General features: G+C 45.2%; 1 protein-coding gene across 1 annotated transcript in view; it reads left to right on the top strand.

Annotated features, from left to right (window-relative positions):
- The window catches only part of CCDC167 (coiled-coil domain containing 167), a 38651-nt gene that overhangs the window by 8045 nt on the left and 10202 nt on the right, over positions 1 to 20404 (top strand). The window contains exons 2-3 of the mRNA XM_084828513.1: positions 13688 to 13782; positions 17614 to 17666. Coding sequence (XP_084684639.1) covers positions 13688 to 13782; positions 17614 to 17666 — 148 coding nt within the window. The remainder of the gene's footprint in view (positions 1 to 13687; positions 13783 to 17613; positions 17667 to 20404) is intronic.

Below are 20404 nucleotides of genomic sequence, written 5' to 3'. Positions count from 1 at the left end.
ACGCATGCAGATATTTTTAATTCTTTCAGATTGGTAGAGACTAAATGACAAAATGGTTAAAAGTTCAAACATCTACAAACTAGTGATCAGTAGGAAGTATCAGATTAGCACAATGTAGTTGAAAACTAGCTGCCATTCCAAATTGTGTAAAGTTAAGAGATCGGTTTAACTCAAGTTCAACAGCAACTGGCCAGTGAATAATATTGCTTTGCCTATTGACATATTAAAAAATAGGTATTCAGAAAATGTTAAGGGGGCATTTTGCAGTAATAATTTATTCATCTAGGTATTATCTGATGTCTAGAAGAGCAGGGTTGGTCTGCTGTTGGAGAACTTTAGCTCACCCTTTTAACTCCAATGGACAGTGTATGTTTGCACTGACCCAACATCTAGATCAGGGGTAGGCAACCCAGTTCCCTCCCATAGTCCTTGATCACTGGTCATGCTGGTTGGGGCTGATAGGAGCTGTAGTCCAAAACATCTGGAGGGCACACGGTTGCCTGCCCCTGATCTAGATGGTGGTAATATTTAGAGTTAACATTCGTAACAACTTACAATTCAGTGGAAAAGCTCTGATTCATATTTGCAGATTAGGGACACTTTGGAGGAAAGGGTTAAACATTATTGTGTTCTTAAAAGGCAGTCAAACAAGAATAAGTATAGAAAAATAGGAAGTGACAGCGTCATGAGCGAGTACTTAAAAATTAACGTGTAGAGTCAAGCAAGAGCACCAGCAAGCAGGAGTTTGAGGCTGCTGCATGTGGGCCACGTAGCATTGTGACCACAAATACATTATTGTATTAAGATTCACTAACAGGAACAGCGTGTTTAGTAGTTTTCTGCTCTAGTTAGCCCTGGCTAGGCCTCCATGGAAGATAGGACGCATTTCTGGGCAGATTGTTTCAATAAAAATAGACAAATGGAAGGCAAAAAACCCAGTATTCAAAACAGGCCTTCTTGTCCTCTGTTTCCCTTGGGTTTAATTTTTGTTTGTAAGCTCCTTGGGTCAGGGACCTGTCCCTCTGTACTTGTAAAGGGCAGTGCATGCTGATGGTGCTCTAAATAATGAATAATAGTAATAATAACAGGCATTCTCAATCAGCCCCTCCATGGGCATGCCTATGCTAGGTGTTTATGCTGATTGGTGCCATATGTGGCACACATCTTATCCGCCACATCCAAACTGTAACATGTCATCTACATAGTCTAATCCACACTGAAATTATGGGAATTCAAATAGGCATAGTGGAGCCTGGTACCACAATACTGCATTTTGTGGTAGACCAAAATGGGCAAATATCCCAACTTTCTGTGTTGTGGAAGTGTTTGGAAATCCTGTAAATCCAACGTAAGTGTGATTGCTCTTCTCCCCTCTTCCGTAGGTCAGAAGGAGAGGTTTGCTTAATAATAATAATTCACATGTATGTATTACTTTTACATCCCACCTCTTTTCCATGATACCCTCCATGATCCAGTCCATGATGGCTTGGAATAAGACCTTTCATATTGTAGCACCCACTCTCTGGAATGCCATACCACTACAAATTAGATCCTACAAATTAGCCAACCCTTCTGGATTTTCAGTTCCTCCTAAAAATATACTTTTTCCAACAAGCATTTGCAGGAAGATAATCTTGTCTTTTGCATACAGTATCTAATTATGATCTCATACTGTATTGTTTTGTACTTCGCATAGAACTTTCTTTTAATGTAAGCGATTCATAAATATAAATAAATGATAAATGATAGAACTCCAGATGGTGTCCATATCATTCCCAGGTGTTCTTCCCATCCAGGCATTGATCAGATGTAGAGTTGCTTAGCTTCATAGAATCATAGAATAGTAGGGTTGGAAGGAGTCTATAAGACCATCAAGTCCAACCCCCTGCTCAGTGCAGGAATCCAAGTCAAAGCATCCCTGGCAGATGGCTGTCCAGCCTCGTCTTGAATGCCTCCAGTGTGGGAGAGCCCACCACCTCCCTAGGTAATTGGTTCCATTGTCGTATTGCTCTCACAGTCAGGAAATTTTCCCTGATGTTCAGCCGGAATCTGGCTTCAGCAAGGTAGCTGCATCATGTGCCTCCAGTTCATGCCCTGGGTATAGTGCTTTAGGGTCATCAATGCGTGTCACCTACGTTATCACAGGAATTGGTACTGTAAGCTAGTTCATTATTACTAGCATTAGCAAATTATGCATTCTTCTTCTAGCCTTTGACCCCTTTTGCCCTCAGCATTGTCAGTCATCTCAAGAGGGTGATGATCGAGTGAGATCCATTGGCACTCTTCTTTGTGTTCCAATGTCAGGCCAGTGGACCTAAACCTTTCTTAATATCCTTGACAAAAATGTCTAGTAAGGAAAATGCTGCAAATTCCCAAGACTGCTTGTTCCACTTTGCAGCTGTGTTTTCAGTAAGGCATTTCCCCTCCCTTCCTCTTGAAGGGGCTGGACTAATTTAAATCTAGGCTTGTGCAAAAAGAACAGCAGCCCAATAGCAACAGTTCGGTGCGGGCCAACTTTCAAATACTTCTCGGAACTTCACAGGTGGCCCTTTCGCTTTGACATGGCTCTGGTCACAGTGGCGAAAGCAAAAGCTATTTTTGTGAAGTAGAAGGATGTGTGTGGTAGAGTAGGTAAGGATTGCTCACTCGGGAGAAGAAAGAGCAAATGTATTTGCCTTCCCATATAGTGTGGGGCCTCTAGTGTGGAGATGTAAGAGAAGTCTGTCTTGTGGGTGAAGTCTGAAAGGATATCCGGACATGTGCAGTATCTGGATAATTAGAGGAAATGCCCAAACAATCAGACGCAGGCAACCTGGTGCCTTCCAGATGTTTTGGACTACAACTCCCACAATCCCTGATCATTGGCTATACTGGCTAGGGCTTATGGAAGTTGTACTCTGAAAGACCTGGAGGGCACTAGGTTGCTTATCAGGTTAAAATCTGCACTGTCTATAGATAGTGAAGTCAGGTTCGCTAAGCTGAGAAATAAGCGTAACGGTTGTTGACATTCCTTTCTGACGTTATCTGAGCCGCCCAGTAAAATTATTGAACTGCCCAGACAATGCATACATTATGATGGATCTGGTAATGAGTGACACAATGAGTAGGTTCACACAGTCACCACAGCTCACCATGGCTTAAGCCACAATGGATTGTGGTGCGTGCCAGCCACCCTTTTGAATATTCAAACCCAGTGGGTGGGTGCTGTGGCTTATCATGTCATGTGAACCTGGCAAGAGTGGCTTATGCGAGGGTTAAACAACACTCACATAATCCATGGGCTGTTTAACCCTCACATAAGACACCCTTGCCTGGTTCACATGATACAATAAGCCATGGCGACTGCCTGCTGCAGCTTAAATATTCAAAATGGCCACCGGCATGCGCCGCAACCTACTGTGGCTTATAACCCACAGTGGGCTGTGGTGATTGTGCAAACCCAGTCAATGTGGAAGAGCTGCTGACAGAGGACGTTAGACAAAACTGCTTAACAGGAAGGCAGCTTCATCTCTCTCCTCCTCACAAGCCCCTATCCTTTTTGTTTGGCTCTGATCTGTTTTATGAGGGTCAGGAGGCGTAAAACCTCATTATCTAACTCCATTGGATGTCAGTGTATGTGTGATGTGGCTGAATGCCAGAATCTTAATTAGGGAATTTATAAAGACAGAGGCCGGATGCCATTTCTTGAAACCTGCTTGTAGTCTTCCTGCAAGGGAGAATGCTTTTTATTCATTCATTGCGAAGTTGTTTATTTAAAGAACACCCCCCCCCAACAAATCCAGCCTGCATCAAATGTCATCCCTCTGTTTTCAAGCCTGCCTCTCAGACTCTTCACCTGGAGACTGTATGAATAAATATCAGTAATAAGCATAAACGTCTCTTTGGACTCCATTCTGTTTCCCCCACCCATCCCACCCAAGCCTCTGAGTTTTGGGAGGCCTCCAGAGTTCCCTGAAGTTAATCCAAATTTCAGAATTGTGCCTGATGGCACGCTTCCTGCAAGGGGATGCCTCTGGCTTTGGCACTTTACAGCTTGCTTGTCATAGATGAAGGGGCTGTCCAATTGGTGGCTGCAGGAAGGCATTAACAGAGTAGATGATGGGAGCAGCTCTTACTGTTTTGGAGAGGTACTAGATATTAAATACCTTTTAGGAAGCTGTATTCCTCGCTCTGTGGAATGATGAGAAATCCTTTGAATCGGATTCCCTGCACAATTGATGTGTCACCTTCTTCTGCTGCAATTGTATTGGTGTTACACCAGTGTTTCCTGCAGCAAACACGTCAAGGGTGAATGGCAGACATGCATTCTTGAACACTATATATGTCAGGGCACTGTGGCACAGTCAGGGCTCCCTGGTATGTGTACACAGGTATTTAAGGACGTGCATCTTTAGTTTAGACTGTACATGTTTACTGAGAGAAACATTAATGCAGACATGGGCTGCATGCAGCCTACCAAGGCTGTTTGGGTGCTCCCTCAGTTGCTGCTACCACTGCACTGCTGAAAATCATTGTTGTACCACTGAAAATCGCCACTGCAGCGATTCTGCAAAGAAACGGGGTATGTGGGGATCACACACCCTGTTTCTCTGCCGTGTGGGGCTCCCCACAGCCCACTAAACAGGCTGGAAGGAGCCCGATTTTGCTGGGATTCTAGCACTGCAGCCACCTTTTTCATTTATTTATTTATTTATTAGGCAACCGAGTACAGGTTATAGCCAAAGAGACTAGCAGCAGGCACCTATCAATACAATACAGGATATTGACAATAAAAATTCTATCACCAAGTTAAAATTCAGCATCCAGTATGCAAAATACTGAGTGCCTTGCAAGAATATGTGATTACAGAGACTACTTTTCTTCAGCAAAACATTTATCCTCTTGGGCTGTTATGAGTTGGATGGCTTTTACCTCAAATCTAGCTGTATCATGAACGCTGCAGCCACCTCGGGCGGTGACGTGGCCACTTTCGCCACTGGCAAAGTGAGGCCCCAGAGGTTTCCAGGTGGGCAGTGCAGCCCCTCAACCTGACAAAAGTTGCCCATCCCTGCCCTAGTGTAACGCAGGTGTGCCTGTAGCAACTGTGATTGCTGCATGAAGCGTGGAGCCACTCTCAGTCCTTAAACATTTCCCGCCTCTACAGTTGCCGTTCCGCACCCTATTCAACCTTCTTCCATTTCCGCCCACCCACTGGCCAGCCTGTCTCCATCTGGTCCCCTGGCCAGATAATCTGCCAGTGACTTTAGGGGTGAAGAGGGTGGCAGAGAGGAAGGCCTTTTGCTCCTTCCTGTGTGCAGTTAGTGGAATTTGCAAAGAGGTGCCCAGAATCACTAGTAAATTTGACTCAGGGGAAACTTCTTCCTGACTGCAAAGAGTGTGAATGTAAAATGATCATAATCCCTTAGCACAGGAATGGGGAACTTTAGTCCCTCTAGAGCAGCATCCGCAACCTGGTGTCCTCCAGATGTGTTGGACTACAACTCCCATCACCACCAGCCAGCTGGGGGTGCTGGGAGTTGCAGTCCAACACATCTGGAGGACACCGGGTTGGGGAAAACAGTGCTCTAGATGTTGTTGGACTGAAACGCACATCATCCCTTGCCATTGGCCATGCTGGCTAGGGCCTATGGGAGTTGAAGTCCAAAAATATGGAGGGAACCAGGCTGAGGAAGGCTGCCCTACACCAAAGCTGTGGCTGTTTCTGATGCCTAATAGGAAAGTGGTAAGTAACCCAAAAGCCAGGACTTTCCATATCCTTCACCATCATGCTCTGTTTGGGGACTAAAGCTGAATTAGTCTTGTGTCTGCAGCCCTGTGCTCACTTACTAGGTAGTTAGTCCTGTTGGACTCAGTGGGACTTACTTCTAAGTAGATACGCAGAGAATCCCATTGTTTTGGACCCACTCAATCTTTGGCTGAAGCTGCCAGGAAAATAGCTTGCAGGGATAATATACCGGATTTGTTTCCTTGCCCTTCCTTTCTCTCACTATTTTCAGAGGAGTTGAATCTCACTTGTCTCATCTAAGCATTCTTTATGGGAGCAAATACTTTACATCTACAGCAGGGTTCAGATGTACAACAGTTTCAAAGAACACTCTGTGCAGAGTTTCTTCTGAGGATTCTGTGGGAACCTTTTGGTTTCTTGAAGTCTTGTGGCTTTTGTACAGGTAGGAGGCCCTTGGGAAGTCCCCCCCCCTTTCTCTTTCCTCCCCTGCCCACCCCTTTAACTAGTACAAGAGGTCTATTGGGTTGAGAAAATACACTCTGGGTTGGCCGGCTTTTCAGCATTTGGGCTTGTGCAGTTTTAACAGTTGTATAGATGAGGGACATGAGCTTTAGGGCACAATTCTATGCATGTTTAGACAGAAAAGAGTCCTACAGCTTCCAGCATGCCCTGTGCTGGGAGCTGTAGGACTTATTTTCTGTCTAAACATGCATAGGATTGTGCCTTTAATGTTGAAAGGCTGTCTGACCCTGACCTAGCTCATGCCTCAGAAACCCCAAACCGAGAAATGGCTTTAAAGAGCAGGTCACATTTACGGTGGTGGCTCCCAGTATTCCATTTTTATTTATTTGGTCATGGTTCATACTAGTAGGGCATGCTGTTTGCACCCTCCCTGGCGTCTATGGGACGTGACACTAAAGCAAGATCTGGATATTTAGAATTGGTAATGGGCTGGATGAGGGCCAAGAAACAGAAGCTCAGTCTTGTCAAGATGGAACGGCTGTCGGTAGGTGGTTCATCTGACTTGCAAGAAGGCGTGTTTCCTGTTCCGGGTGGGGTTACACTTCCCCTTAAAGATCAGGTTTGCAGTCTATGAGCGCTACTAGATCTGGCCTTACCTTTGAAGGCCCAAGCGACCCTGGTGGCAGGAAGCACCTTTCACCAGCTAAGGCTCGTGTGCCGGATGCAACTTCTCCTAGGCAAAGATAGCCCAGCCACAGTTACTCACACAGTCAGAGGGCTGAAGGGGACTCAGCTGCTTCTCCTTCGCTCACCCTGCCTTCTTCCCCCATTGCGGGAAGGAGGTGGGGTGGGTGAAGATGGGGCAGAATGGACCTAGTCCCCATCGCTCCCCCATCAGAGAAGGAGCGACTTCCCAAGCACCGGGTGGAAAATCCACCCGGTGCTCAGGCCAGGGAGCAAATGGTGTGGCCATGCCCACTGATGACAGGCCACACCCATCTGACATCATATGGCCCAGGGAGAGCGGGGTGGGGAGTCAGCTCCCACCCCAAACTAGTTCTGCACCCCTGGCTTAGGACCGGGATACCTCAAGGACTGCCTCCTCCCACATGAACTTGCCTGGTTATTTAGATCCCCATCAGAGGCCTTTTTGTGGGTCCCACCACCAGCTGAAGTGAGGCAGGCGGTGCCCTGTGATGCCATCTTTGGAATGTGCTCCCTTTGGAGGCTTGCCTGGCATTGACTGTTTTCTTTTCGGCACTAGGTGAAGACCTTTTTGTTTGCTCAAGCCTTTGAGTGTATATTAAACTTGCTCGGCTTTCCCCAACATAGTGACCCCCCAGATGTTTTGCACTACAACTCTCATCAGCCCCAGCCAGCATCACCAGTGGTCAGGGGAGGTAGTCCAAAACATCCGAAGAGCACCACTTTGGGGAAGAGTGGTCTGGACTGATGGTTTCATCTAGTTCTCTCCCCCCCCCCTGCCCCCCCCCACTGTTCTGTTTTCATTGTCTTGTTGTGTTTGTATTGATGTGTGTATGTATGTATTACATTTGCATAGCACCCAATAGCCGAAGCTCTCTGGGCAGTTCACAACAATTAAAACTATAAAATACTATAGTAATTGTACTAATTTTACTAATTCTAAAATACAATTAAAACTATAAAACTATAAAAGCATGATAAAATACAAATTAAAATGTTTCAAATGATTTTATGGAAATGATTATGTGAGGTTTGTCTAAAAAGCAGTATAAAAATGCTTGAAGTAAATAAAGTGAGATTCTTAATTTTTTCTGCTTTTTCCCCACGCGCCCCACACCACACTAAATGCTCCGACAGTTTTTACAAGAGGTGGGAAGTAAGTGTTTTTTCCTTGTGAACTGTTTCTTATTCTGGCCATAGATAACATACACATCTAAGAAGGTATCTGTTCTCAAAATAGCAAAGTGTGTGCAAGAGTGATTAGACAAAGTGATGGAGGATAGGTTATTGAAGGGCTATTAGCCAGGATGGCTATGTGGGGCCCCCACATTCACAAACAATATGCCACTCAGTACCAGTTGCTGGGAGGCAACAGCAGCCACAGGGGTAGTGATTATCTTCCGGCTAAGTATCTGGTTGGCCATTTTGGGAAAGAGGATGCTGCACTGGATAGACCTTTGTTCTGACCTAGTAGGGCTCTGCTCTGTTCTTAGTGACTGGGTTCAGATGATCACTGCAGCCCACCATGGCTTTATTTAAGCCATGGTGGGTTGCAGCACATACTGGTGTGTGCTGGCAGCCCACTTTGAATATTCAAGCTGCAGCAGGCGGTCACCATAGCTTATCGTGTTGTGTTAACCTGGCAAGGATGGCTTACGCAAGAGTTAAACTACCTTTGCATAACCCCCAAACAGCCCATGGGTTGTTTAACCCTCATATAAGCCACCCCTGCGAGGTTTGCATAACACAATAAGCCACGGTGACCAACTGCTGTGGCTTGAATATTCAAAGTGGCAGCTGGCATCCGCTGCAACCCACTGTGACTTAAATAAGCCACAGCGGGCTACAGCGATCATGTGAACCAGCCCAGTGACTGTGTTGGTCTTTTGCAGCAAAAGCAGTGTCTTGTGGCACATTGAAAACTACTACTACTACATATTAATTATCAATCATCATCATCATTAGTGTAGTGATGGCCACCAATTTGGATGGCTTTAAAAGGGGGTTAGAGAAATTCCTGGAGGAAAAGGCTATCTATGGGTACTAGTCTTGATGGCTATGTGCTACCTCCAGTACCAGAGGCAGTGGGCCTATGTACACCAGTTGCTGGGGAACATGGGTGAGAAAGTGCTGTTGCGCTCATGCCCTCCTTGTAGGGGTGTTACAGAAATCCGCTGCGGATTCAAATGAGGCCGGATTCTTTGGAATCTCACCTCAGGAATCTGTGGCGGATCGGCCCCACTTACTTCCTCCCCTGGAGGATTCCTCGTGGGATGGCATGGCTGCTTGTTGCACCGGGAGCCCTTTGCCTCCGCGCCGATTGCCATTTAAAAAAAAAAAAGGCAATTGGCAGGTTGTCCCCATAGACTTAGATGCAAAATAGAGCCGTGAATCTTGCGTATAAGATTCGGGGGGGGAGGCGGATTCCCCCCCCCCCCCCCGTGGATTCCCCACCGGAATGGACAGTGGGGAATCCGTACATCCCTACCTCCTTGTGGGTTCGACGGTTGGCTACTACGTGAACAGAATGCTGGACTAGATAGACGCTTGGTCTGATGTTCTTATGTTCTCTTCTTATGTTCTTATCAATGTAGCACATTTCAAATGCTAAAAGTGTTTCTTATACCTTATGTCAGTAATCTTTGGAACAGATGTGTAAAATAGTCCATTACTATTTTTCCTCATCTCAGCCAGCTTTTATTGCCATAAATTGGGTCCTTGTGTCTTGATTTTTCTTCCCTGTGCCTTGCCTGAGGCTGGCTTTGCTTGCTTTCCTGGAGCAGAGTGTGAGAATTGCTAATTAGCCTAGAACTGAGCCATAAAGTGGTTAATCAGAGGATCAGTAGAATTGATTTCCCAGTGTAATTGTTGGAAGGGATGTCCTTCCTTCAGACTTTTTCTTCCTGGGATAGGCTTCTGTGGAGCAATAGCAAACATCTCCCAGTTCTCTCTGGATTCAGTACATCTCAGCAGGCTAATGGGAGAGCTGACCCAGATGGACACTTGGGCTTTCTTAGCCCAGCTTCTGGCAGCTTGTGCACAACGCTGCATGCAGTGGAAAAGGCAACTGGAAAGGGAGCTTGTGCTGACTGACAAGCTTTTTCTTTTGCTTGTCAATCGGTACAAGCTCCCCTTTCCAATTCCCCTGCCTAGGAAGGAGCTATAGCTCAGTGGCGGATAACTTGTTTTGCGTGCAGATCATCCAGTATTCAACCCCTGGCATCTCCAGTTAAAAAGGGTGTCAGGTCACAGGGCTGAGAAAGACCTCTGCCTGGGACCCCCGGAGAGCTGCTGCCATTCTGAGTAGGCATCACTGGCTGAGATGGACCATTTCTCTGACAGCATAAAGTTGCTTCTTCTGTTCAACAAAGAACACCCAGTTGCTATCAGATACCGATCGAATCTCTTTCCTGATGCTTCATCCATAAAGGATTGCAAAGCAGAGATTCCCCCTGGACTCAGAATGAGCAGGATTCCCTGGGGCGCTTTTCCCTATGGAGCCAGCTCAGCTCTGAGGCATTCTCTCCATCCTTGAAGTCCTTGATCCCATGTGCTCGTGTGCTTCAGTGGTTCATTTCCCTCTCTCGTCGCTCTACTTTACTGGAAAATAAATTAGCAGGCTAATTAGATGACTATCTTAAGCAGGCAGCAGTTGCTTCCTGCCGCAATGCCAGCTGAATACAAGATGATCACAGCCATTAAAAGTATCCACTTGGGACTCTGAATTGCCCAAATTAATTTGCCTGATCCACCTGGGGCAAGTCCCTGGGCCTCTTCCAAAGTTGGGTTTGGGGGAAGATGTGGCTGCATGAAGATGTCTAATAGTGGCAAAGCTAGTGCAGATTATGTCTTGGTTCCCGGAGAAAATGAGGGAGCTATCCATCTGCATCCCAAGGTTTGCTGCGGCTGCATTTTACTTAAGCAAGGGATATGAGTGTTAGTTTCCCCATATCTTCATAGGGAGTCATGGTAGAGTGTATGATGTGGAATATTAACGTGGGAAGAGACGTTAGATCAGTGGTCTCCAAAGCGGGGTGCACAAGATGATCCATTGGGGTGCACGAGCTGCCTGATAATTGAGCAGCCTCCCGCTGCCCTGACAAGTTGCCGGTGTGTGCAGTGATGGTGGTGGCAGCAGCAGCAGGATGGGACAGGAGCTGAGAAAGAAATTCCTGCCTCTGATGCAGCCACCGAGAGCAACTGCACCAGTCTCAGCCAGGCATGGCAGAGGAAGGCGGCCTCGGCACAGCTGCCATCCTGCTGAAGGAGAGCAGGAAGGAGATTAACCCTTCCCACTCTCCTTTGGCAGAATAAAGTTGAGAAGAAAGCACATGCTGTGACAGCTGTGACAGCTGTTAAAACCAAGTATCGAAACAAACTGAACTTAGAACCAGACCTTCGAATTGCTGTATCACAAAGTGTTAAACCAAGATTTTCAAAAATAACAAAGCATAATCAGTCACATTGCGCACACTAAAAAAAATTATATAATATTTTTTAGTAAGAGCAAAAAGGTTTTTTGTACCATTAATAAATTAAAAAAACACTATTTAAAAATATTGTTTATTTCATCTTTATCTCATTCTTCTTTTAATTTCTATTTTTTGTGTATGTTTTTTAATGTACAGAATATACCAGTACAGTAATACATGTATACAATTTATAAATAAATATACATACATTGGGGGTGCATGCTCAATTTTTTTTTACTGATAGGGGCGCATGATCAAAACAGTTTGGAGATCACTGCCCTAGATGATCTCCATGCAAGAAAAAGGTGGGGAGGGGAGGAACATCTCTCTCTTCAAGCTGAATAGTAGGAGACTGAGGACAGATAAAAAGGAAATCGTTCTGCACATCATGCAGTCAAACTATGGAATTTGTTACAAGATGCAGTGATGGCCACTAACTTGGATAGCTTTAAAAGACAATGAGACAAATACATGGAGGATAAGACTGTGAATAGCTATGAGTCTTGACGGCTATGCATGCACACACACACATACATACTTGCAGTGAACATGAATATTTATTTTGCTGCAAATACACTGACTGAGAAGCAGCCATTTGCTTCCCAGACTGTGTACTGGTGGCAAATGAGCACTCTTCTCCTCATCTAGCTCTAGTTATGCACAACTTATAGTGGCCCACAGATGGAGATGTGCATCTCTATCAAAAGGTATCCACTTCATTGGGGCCTAGATGATTATCACAAGGCAGATCCTGATGTACATCCAAATCAACTGTGTGTTTGTGTAAACTTGCTTCTTCGCACTGGTCTCTTTTGCTGGATTGGGACTTCTGTCTTCCAGAGGTTTTCAGTTTTTCCTAAATAATTATCTGTATAATATAAAGCAACCCTTAGTGAAATACTTTTTAAAGCTGCCATTGACATTTTAATGCTAGCCTCAGGTTGATTTTTATTGGAAATTGGATCTCTAAGTCATATTTCTGCCTTTTGAAAACCTGTCCCTTGGTGCAGCGACCCTTGGAATGTTTTAGGAACACAGGAAGCTGCCTTAAATTTTGTTTATTTATTTACAGTATTTTTTCCCTGCTGTTCTGCCAAAAAAGGCTCCCAGAGCAGCTTACACAGATGAATAAGACACCAAGTCTGACCATTGGTTCATCTAGCCCAGTGTTGTCAACACTGACTGGCAGCAGCTGTCCAGTGTTTCAGGCAAGAATTTTTCCTAGCCCTACTTGCAGATGCCAGGGATTGACCCTGGGACCTTCTGCATACAAAGCAGGTACTCTGCCACTGAGCTACAGCCCCTCCGAAAGGGGGGCACTAATGGTAATTAATGTAAGACCCACCTCTTCCTTGATCTTTCTGCTATATTGACCCCAACCTCTATTTCCAGTAGTAGTGGAGACCCACCACAAAGAAAACTCGCCTGGTTGTTTAGGAATCCTCTGCCGTGGTGTGTTCCTGCCACATTTCCCCCCTTTTAAAAAGAGAATTTTTCTTTTTAAAGAAAGTATATCGTGGTACACTAAGTACTAAATCAAGAGTAACGTCATGTGCAGGTTGAGTGTCTAAAGCCCTGGTCAGCAATCAATTTTATCTGACGCCCACTTTAAGGAAGGGATGCAGAATAATGGGCCAGGGCCTCCTTTCATCCCCAAAGTGGACAGTCAGCAGGTTTAATTACCATGGCAACAACTCCTTTCACACACCTTTTTTGGCCCTGGATTGGCAATAGGGTGGTGGTGGTGCAGGGCTGCTGAACATCTCCAGATGGCCACGCCCCCTTCCTCTTCCCCCTCCCCCCAACTGTTGGGTGGTTTTGCATATTCCCCACCCCCTTCTAAAGGTTGGAATGCCTCTCCCAAGGCTGAGTTCCTGGCAGGGAGAGCTTTAAGCTAAAATATGCTGGCCTATTTTGTCCTACCCACCCCTGGAATGCAGCCCCCCCCCCAGCTTCTCTGAATTGAATTCCGCCCTAAGGCTGGAAGAGGTCCAGCATCTCTGTGGTGGTGAATGGGGTGAACTGGCATTCTTCAGGAGCTGGATATGGCAGTGAGATCGCCAGTTACTGATCTATCTAAAGGGTCCTTTTCTCCTTACTGTTAAGGTTGCTGGGCACCAGCCAAGAGGCTCTGCCTGTTTTGCTTAAAGGGGTCAGGGCTAGTGAAAGATTAATCTGCAGCTGTGTCTTCTGCTTATTTCTGTTAGGAGGGTGGGATAGCAAAAGCATACCGGTCTCCAGCCAAATTCCCATGTTTACTGAGGTGGAAGTTTTGAGCGGTTGACAGAGAGTCTTGTCATTCTTGGTGGTCTCTGTGTTTCAGATAGATTGCCTGGAAGACAAGCTGTCCCACTGCAGGCAGGCCTTGGAGGAGTTGGATTTTAAGCTGCGGAGAGAAGAACTGACTCCTGAGAGAAGGTACTAGTGGGAATTCATTTCTGTTTTGTGGAGCTGCATGTGTCTGTTGCTCATGCAAATCATTGGTGGGCTAGATTTGTCTATTGTAACACCTCCAGACAGAGCAGAGATTTAGTGAGCTCCCCTGGCTGCAGCTTGCTCTAAAAAGGAGATAGTTTGGTATGGGGGAAGTGGAATGAGAGCCCAACTGAATTTGGCCCTCTACTGCTTTCTTCTCCCACATTGCTTGTGTGGGCACACTCTGAGCCCTGATAGGTTTTTGATTTCTCCCTATTCCTTGAGACATTCCCTTTTTTTTTACTATCTTTCTGCTACTTTGGTGTTTTCATCCCATTAATATCTGGAAACCACTTAAAGTTCACTCCCCACAAAAGTACTTTCACACCCCTTTTAACTCTTGTTAGTGGATTAAGTCGTATTTATTTGCTGGCCTGCTGCTGCCTAGAAATGCTAGATTTTGCAGCACCTGACCAGTTTTATCTCCTCTAAATGAAATATTACTCTTATGCCTAACATCTACAGTTACTACAATATGTATATAGCATGCTAAAATAAAATATATAGAATCATAGAAAGCAAGGGTGTATTTTAGACCATCTAGTCCAACCCCTTGCTTGATGTAGATTCAGAGCTAGAGAATCCCCAACAGATACCTGTCCAGCTTCTGTCTGAAGACCCCCAGTGACGGAGAGCCCACCACTCCTCTAGATAATTGGTTCCACAGTCAACTGCTCAAGACATTTCTCCTAATGTTCAACTGAAATCTACTCTCCTGTAACTTAAGGCCATTAGATCTAATCTTGCCCTCTGGGACAGTGGAGAACGAGTCTTTGCCCTGTTCTGTGTGTCAGCCCTTCAGGTATAAGAAGAGGGCTCTCATGTCTCCGCTTCGCCAGGCTAAACACATCCAAGTCCTTCAACCTTTCCATGCAGGATTTGCTTTCCATGCCCCTGACCACCTTCATTGCCCTCCTCTGAACCCGTTCCAATTTGTCTACATCCTTCTTGAAATGAGACACCCAGAATTGGATACAGTACTCCAGGTGTGGTCAGATTAGTGCAGCATAAAGTGGAAGGACTTCTTCTCATGACTTGGAAATGTGGCAGTGACCAAGTATCCTGAGTTCAGGTTGGAGTGAAGGAGAAAATAAGGCAAGACAACGATCTTCAAATCCTTCGGCAAGTTCCCAGCCTGCAGGCATGGCTGTGTGTACTCTGTGCTTTAAAAAAAAAAAGCAAAAAAAAAAAAAAAAAAGCACAGCATGTGTTTGCTTTTTTTGCACACGCTTTTTCTAGTTCTGTAGACATGAGGAATGGCAAGCAGCTGTGCAGGGCACAGAATGTCTCTCTTCTGGTCACTCGGAATTTTGGGCTAGATCCAGGTCTGTGTCAAACAGCTGCAGATGTGCAACAAGTGGGAAGGAGAATGCTAAATCTTTCCCCTGTGTATTGCTTTTGTTCTCTCCCCGCCTGCCCCACTACTCCCCCCTCCCCGAAACAGCAAACACTTGTCTGGAACCATGGAAGGGCCCCTTCTAGTCAGAGGAAGGGTAAAGCACTGCTGCTTCTCTGCTGAAAATTGTCCCCTCTACTGGTTTGCAGCTATTTGATGAAGATTCAGGTGTGCTGCCAAATGGGTGGTTCTGGCCTTATTCAGCTACTCCTTTGGCTTAGGAGACTTTATCTGGCAGTTTCCCAGGCACTTTCAAGCCTGTCTTTGCTGCCATAAGGACTAGGAACTGGCGTTATAAAAAATAAAAGCAGAGATTCACAAGAAGCTGCTTCACAAAGATACTGTCTTTCTCTAGTTGTAAAACTTTTACCCAGCTCCCTCCTCTCTCTCCGGTCATCTTACTTAGAGTTATGGCAAAACAGTGCCTCTTATTACCATTCCAATGTATCAGGTGCTGTTGTACTGCTTTTACCGTTCTGGAAGCATTTGCATGACCAGGGAAGAAAAAAATACCAATTTCTTGACCAGTGGTGGAATTTGGATCTAGGTTATTCAAAACCCATGCATAGGGATTAATACTATTTAATAGTATTATTAAATAATAATAATTTAATAATATTGATCCACAGCAAGTTCAGTGATTTAGGCCAGTCAGTCCTAGAGAGAAGCGTGCATTTTTGATGTGCCTTGTTCTGTTTGAGGGTCCTTGCTGTCTTTTCATAGCACCAACAGTGTCTTGAGAATCTAGCCCAGATGTGTCACCTGTGAGTCACTGCCTCACACCCTTCTCTTAGAACAGAACGAGAAATTTGGGCTGCCATCACTCTGGGTTTCTTTCCACAACGTTAGTTTAACACCCATGATGCAGTGTTGTTCCCCTGTGCGTTGCCCAGTTTCCAGCTCGTATCACTGGCTGTTGGCAACAGGGCAGAGCAAAGCAGTGTGATGACATCATGTTGCACATGGCATTAAGCTAGATGTGATGTAGATGTAGAGGGGAAAGGAGACACTTGAGTGGCACGGGCGTCCTCCCTCTTAACGTCTAGTTCCATCCTAGGAGAAAGCATATAGTCCACGTGGAAGCAGACTGGTTAGTTTGGGCACCTATTGAACATATTGCTAAGAATTTGGCTCTGTTCCTTTCTAATCCTCAAAGCGTCCACTGCAATTTTCCCAGTCTCTTTTCGTACAGTAGGCGTTTAGAAGCTGCTTTTGAAACGTCTGAATGTGTCTGTTTTCTAACAGGCCGATGCCCCTCTTTCCTCTGATGTGCTTCTAAGCGTCTTCCTCCTTTTGCCTTTACAAACATTAACACACCCTGTGCTGTTTCCTTAACTTGGCTGCGGTCTGGTTTGGCTCTGTTTCCAGCCTGACTCCGTCTTCACTCTCCAGGGAAGCAAACTCTATTACGCTCACTGCCTTCCCCAACTAGACCACAGAGCAGCTTGCTCGGAACTGGCAGATAGTTTGCTCGTGCATGTTTATTTCTAGCCACACTGAAGCCTTTGCAATGGAGCCGTTGCTGCAGGTGCTACTTTCTGGCCATTTGTTTTGTTCGCATGCTTTAAGCTATGGATTAATTAATCACCTTGTGTGCAGCTAACAACACACGCCTTGGCCGGGTTCCTCTCCTTGGAAAAGGTAACAGCTGTTTAGCTAGAACCACTTTCCCCAACCTGGCTTCCTCCATATGTGCTGGACTACCATTCCCAGCATCCCTGGAATGAGGCTAGATAATCCAACCTGTTGTGAAAGATCTGGACATGTACATGAAAGTGAAAGATTTCACACCATTTGCTATATAGAAGTGAATTCCATTCAGAACATTTCGTTTTGGAGGAAGCAGGTTAGGCGCCTCTGATAGATATTCAAGGGGAAAAAAGGGCAAGAATATTTCCTTGAGTTGCTCTGGAAAACTTTCATGTATTCAAATCTAGCCCCCTTGCCGTCTTGTTTTAGAACTCTGTAGAAGGGAGCAGACTTAGTTGTTGCTCTCACAAACAGCAAATAAAGTAGTAAATTCATGTCTGGACTATTCCACATCAGAGTGTAAAGGAGGGAATCAAATAATTAAACATTCCTGCATGCAATTAAAAACAAAAAACCCTAACATGTTCAAGAGAAGGCAAGGCTAAGACCCTTCCCCCTGACATGCCCGTTTTTGTGTGGAGGAGCATTCAGTTATATGAGCGCCCACCAGCTACTTGGAATGGTACAGTCCAGACATAAGGTTAAACCATCTCATCTGCTGTTTCTGAAAACTAACTAGGCTCTTAGTCTGTGTGCCAGAGGACCCTCTCAAGCAGGGATGGGAAGACTTTTCTTTTACCCTACCTCTTCTTCCAGAGTGTCTAACCATCTTCCTCACATCCTTGCAGAGAGTCACTGGAGAGAGAGAAAAACTTGCTAGCAACCAAAGCTGAAGCTTATGGTAAGAAATGCATTATAGTAATTCTCTTTGCAACTGCTCATCCATAAGATTCATCCTAAGTTCCTATTATTTGCTAGGCTTAGGAAAGGGAGGAGTTTCCCACAGTCAGCTCGTTGGCCTCTGTGTGAAGAGAATGCTAGACTAGGTGGACCCTTTGTCTGATCCAGCATGGCTCTTCTTAGGTTCTAAGTTGTGAAACTGAAATAATTTCAGTTACTCTTGAGTTTAGTAACATTTTTTAATGGGGATCTCCTGATTGCCTTCTGAAACAGAGTTTCAGCACTCCTTGTCAGAACTTATGTATTGGAATTCAGAGAGTCCCACATTTTGTAACAGTGATCAACCTATATATATTTCCATTTAAATAGTGTAACTTTTCCAAAAATTAAGGCTGTTGACTTTGCTGCGAGGTAAGATGGGAGCAAAGAGCTGTCGGTGAATACAAAGGGTATGTGGATCATAGAAAGGGGCAGGAGCTCATCTGTTAAAACTCATTGTTTTTTAAGCTGGGCTACACGTGGTTGGACAGGAGGGAGGGTGCTGCCATTTCGGTTATATCGGGCAGGGGAAGGCATGGCAGTGGAGGTGGAACAGGACATTAGAAGAGAAGGCAGAGGAGGCATCTTGTGGCTGTTCCTCTTTCTGGTTTACCATCCAACCAACAGGTTCCTCATTGCTCTAGCAGAAACCTGCTGGGTCATAAGGTGATGCTGCTTGATGCTAGATCAGAACAAGGAAGTGCTCTACAATCCAGGATTGAAACCTGGATGAACAAACTGGCCGCCATGTTTGACTGAAATCTAGTTGGGTGAAGATGGGAGGGGAGTTAATATGACCCAACTATGCCCACCAGTTTTTGGATCCAGCCGCAGGCAAGATCCAATGGGTGAGGAGGTGGAGTTGTAGTGATCTGTTGTGGATCCATCCCCCTATTAAGGTGTCCTATCTGACAGTCTTGAAGATTTGAGTATATGCATCTGGTGATGGGGCACTGAGACCCCAGCCAATAGAGGTGGTCTTGATTTCTCCCCAAATTGATTGTGTTGCGGGATTTTAGCATCCATGCAAAGGCCTTCTCATCGGGAGCAGTTGAAATTTCATGGTGTCCATGGAAACCATGCACCTGCCTTAATATCTGGCCTTACATATGCAGAGGGACACCCCCTCTGCTGGCCTGGATGAATTGATCTATGGGTGGGGGAGTTTTAAGGAACTCAGTTGTCGTGAACAAATCACTACCTAACAGAGTTTAGGTTGGCTGGGATCCCAAACATCTGCAGGAGTGGGGGACCTATTAAAATGGCCCATCCTTCTAGATTACTAGTTCCAGAAGAATTCTTGCATTCTTTGGGAATATTCCAGCCACTAGAGCTGGCAATCCTGTTGAATCCCTGGTTGATCTGTGGAATGGGGAGAGGACCCTGGTGGTTGACATAGTTGCTGGTTTTCTGAGAAGCTCAAGAGCAATGGTGGAAGAGACTCAAGACAAATCCAACCGAAAATGGGTTAGGGCTCATTTTAGAGCCTCCGAGGGAGAGAGGGCAGTGAAGAAACCATTTGTGTCAGCACAATGTTGCCCAGGAATTTGTTTTGGATGCTGAAGGGGCTATTATATTCTAAACCCCAGAGTAGTAAGCCTAAGGGCACCTAATCAAGTGCATGAGATTTGAAGCAGGTACTTCTGCTGATTCTCTTAACCCCTCACTCTGCTACACTGCTCCAAGGGAAACATTACTATGAACTTAAATGCAGCTCTGACCTTTTGCAATTGCACATGAGAGGTGCAGTTCCTGTTACTTTAGCATCTGATATTTATTGAATGCCACAGGATGATTTTGGCCTCTTCTCCAAAAAGGTGATGGTAGTTCCAGGATTTGCTGAAAGTAAAAACATGCACACCAAAAATCTACATCCTTCACGATGAAGAGAATGTTCCTTTAATGAAGCCTTACAAATTAAGGCCATTAACCATCTTAATAAAACAGGCTACAGGCTGTACCTTCAGACACAAGAGGCCAAACGCTGTTCATTGCAAAGAAATCCTGCACTGTTTGCTTTGTACTAAAGGGAATGCAAGATCATCTGTAAAATCCCTGCACTTCTCTTGTCTGTCAAAGGGAGCTGATAGCGATCCCACTTGGGGCCCTGGCTTGTATATGGTAGGTTTCTGCAGACCTGGTTTTGTTTGGTTTAAAGATTTTTAAAACGAAGCAATTTTGCAATCACTAGGCTTCTAACTTCTAGGTGCCCCCAGTGAGAAGATAAAAAGATGCTTACACTCACATTAAATCTCTTCTGCATCAAACACTGAAAAGCATAGGGTACCCTCCTGTTAAGAAAATGGCCCTTGAGAAATTGAATTAGTGTTCTCTCTTGCGGGAGCTGTTAAGGGAATGAGAATATATATGTGACAGAGAGAAAAGGGCAACAGTTTGGATAAAGCCTTTGGTCATGGAGACTCTAAATGTTTAGCAGGATATTTTGTTTCACATTGCAGTTGCAGACTCCTGGCCCATGTAGGTATATGGTAGCATCCTGATTGGCAAACAAAGTTGCAATAAGCAATTGGCAGAGACAGAAGGAAGTGGTTCAGGAAGCCAATATAGCCAAATATATTTGGAGAAACAAAAACAAAGAATCCCAGCACCACCTGGAAGCAACGACACCAAGGAATGCAAGTCATTACTTGTTGTGGGTGAATGAAAATGTCTTTCCTCTGTTTGTCGCCATACCAGGAA

This window comes from Heloderma suspectum, chromosome 1 (assembly GCF_057233095.1).
Source record: "Heloderma suspectum isolate Gila_16-S chromosome 1, 16-S_ref, whole genome shotgun sequence".
In the NCBI taxonomy this organism is placed as follows: Eukaryota; Metazoa; Chordata; class Lepidosauria; order Squamata; family Helodermatidae; genus Heloderma; species Heloderma suspectum.
This window is presented reverse-complemented; position numbering and strand designations above follow the sequence as displayed.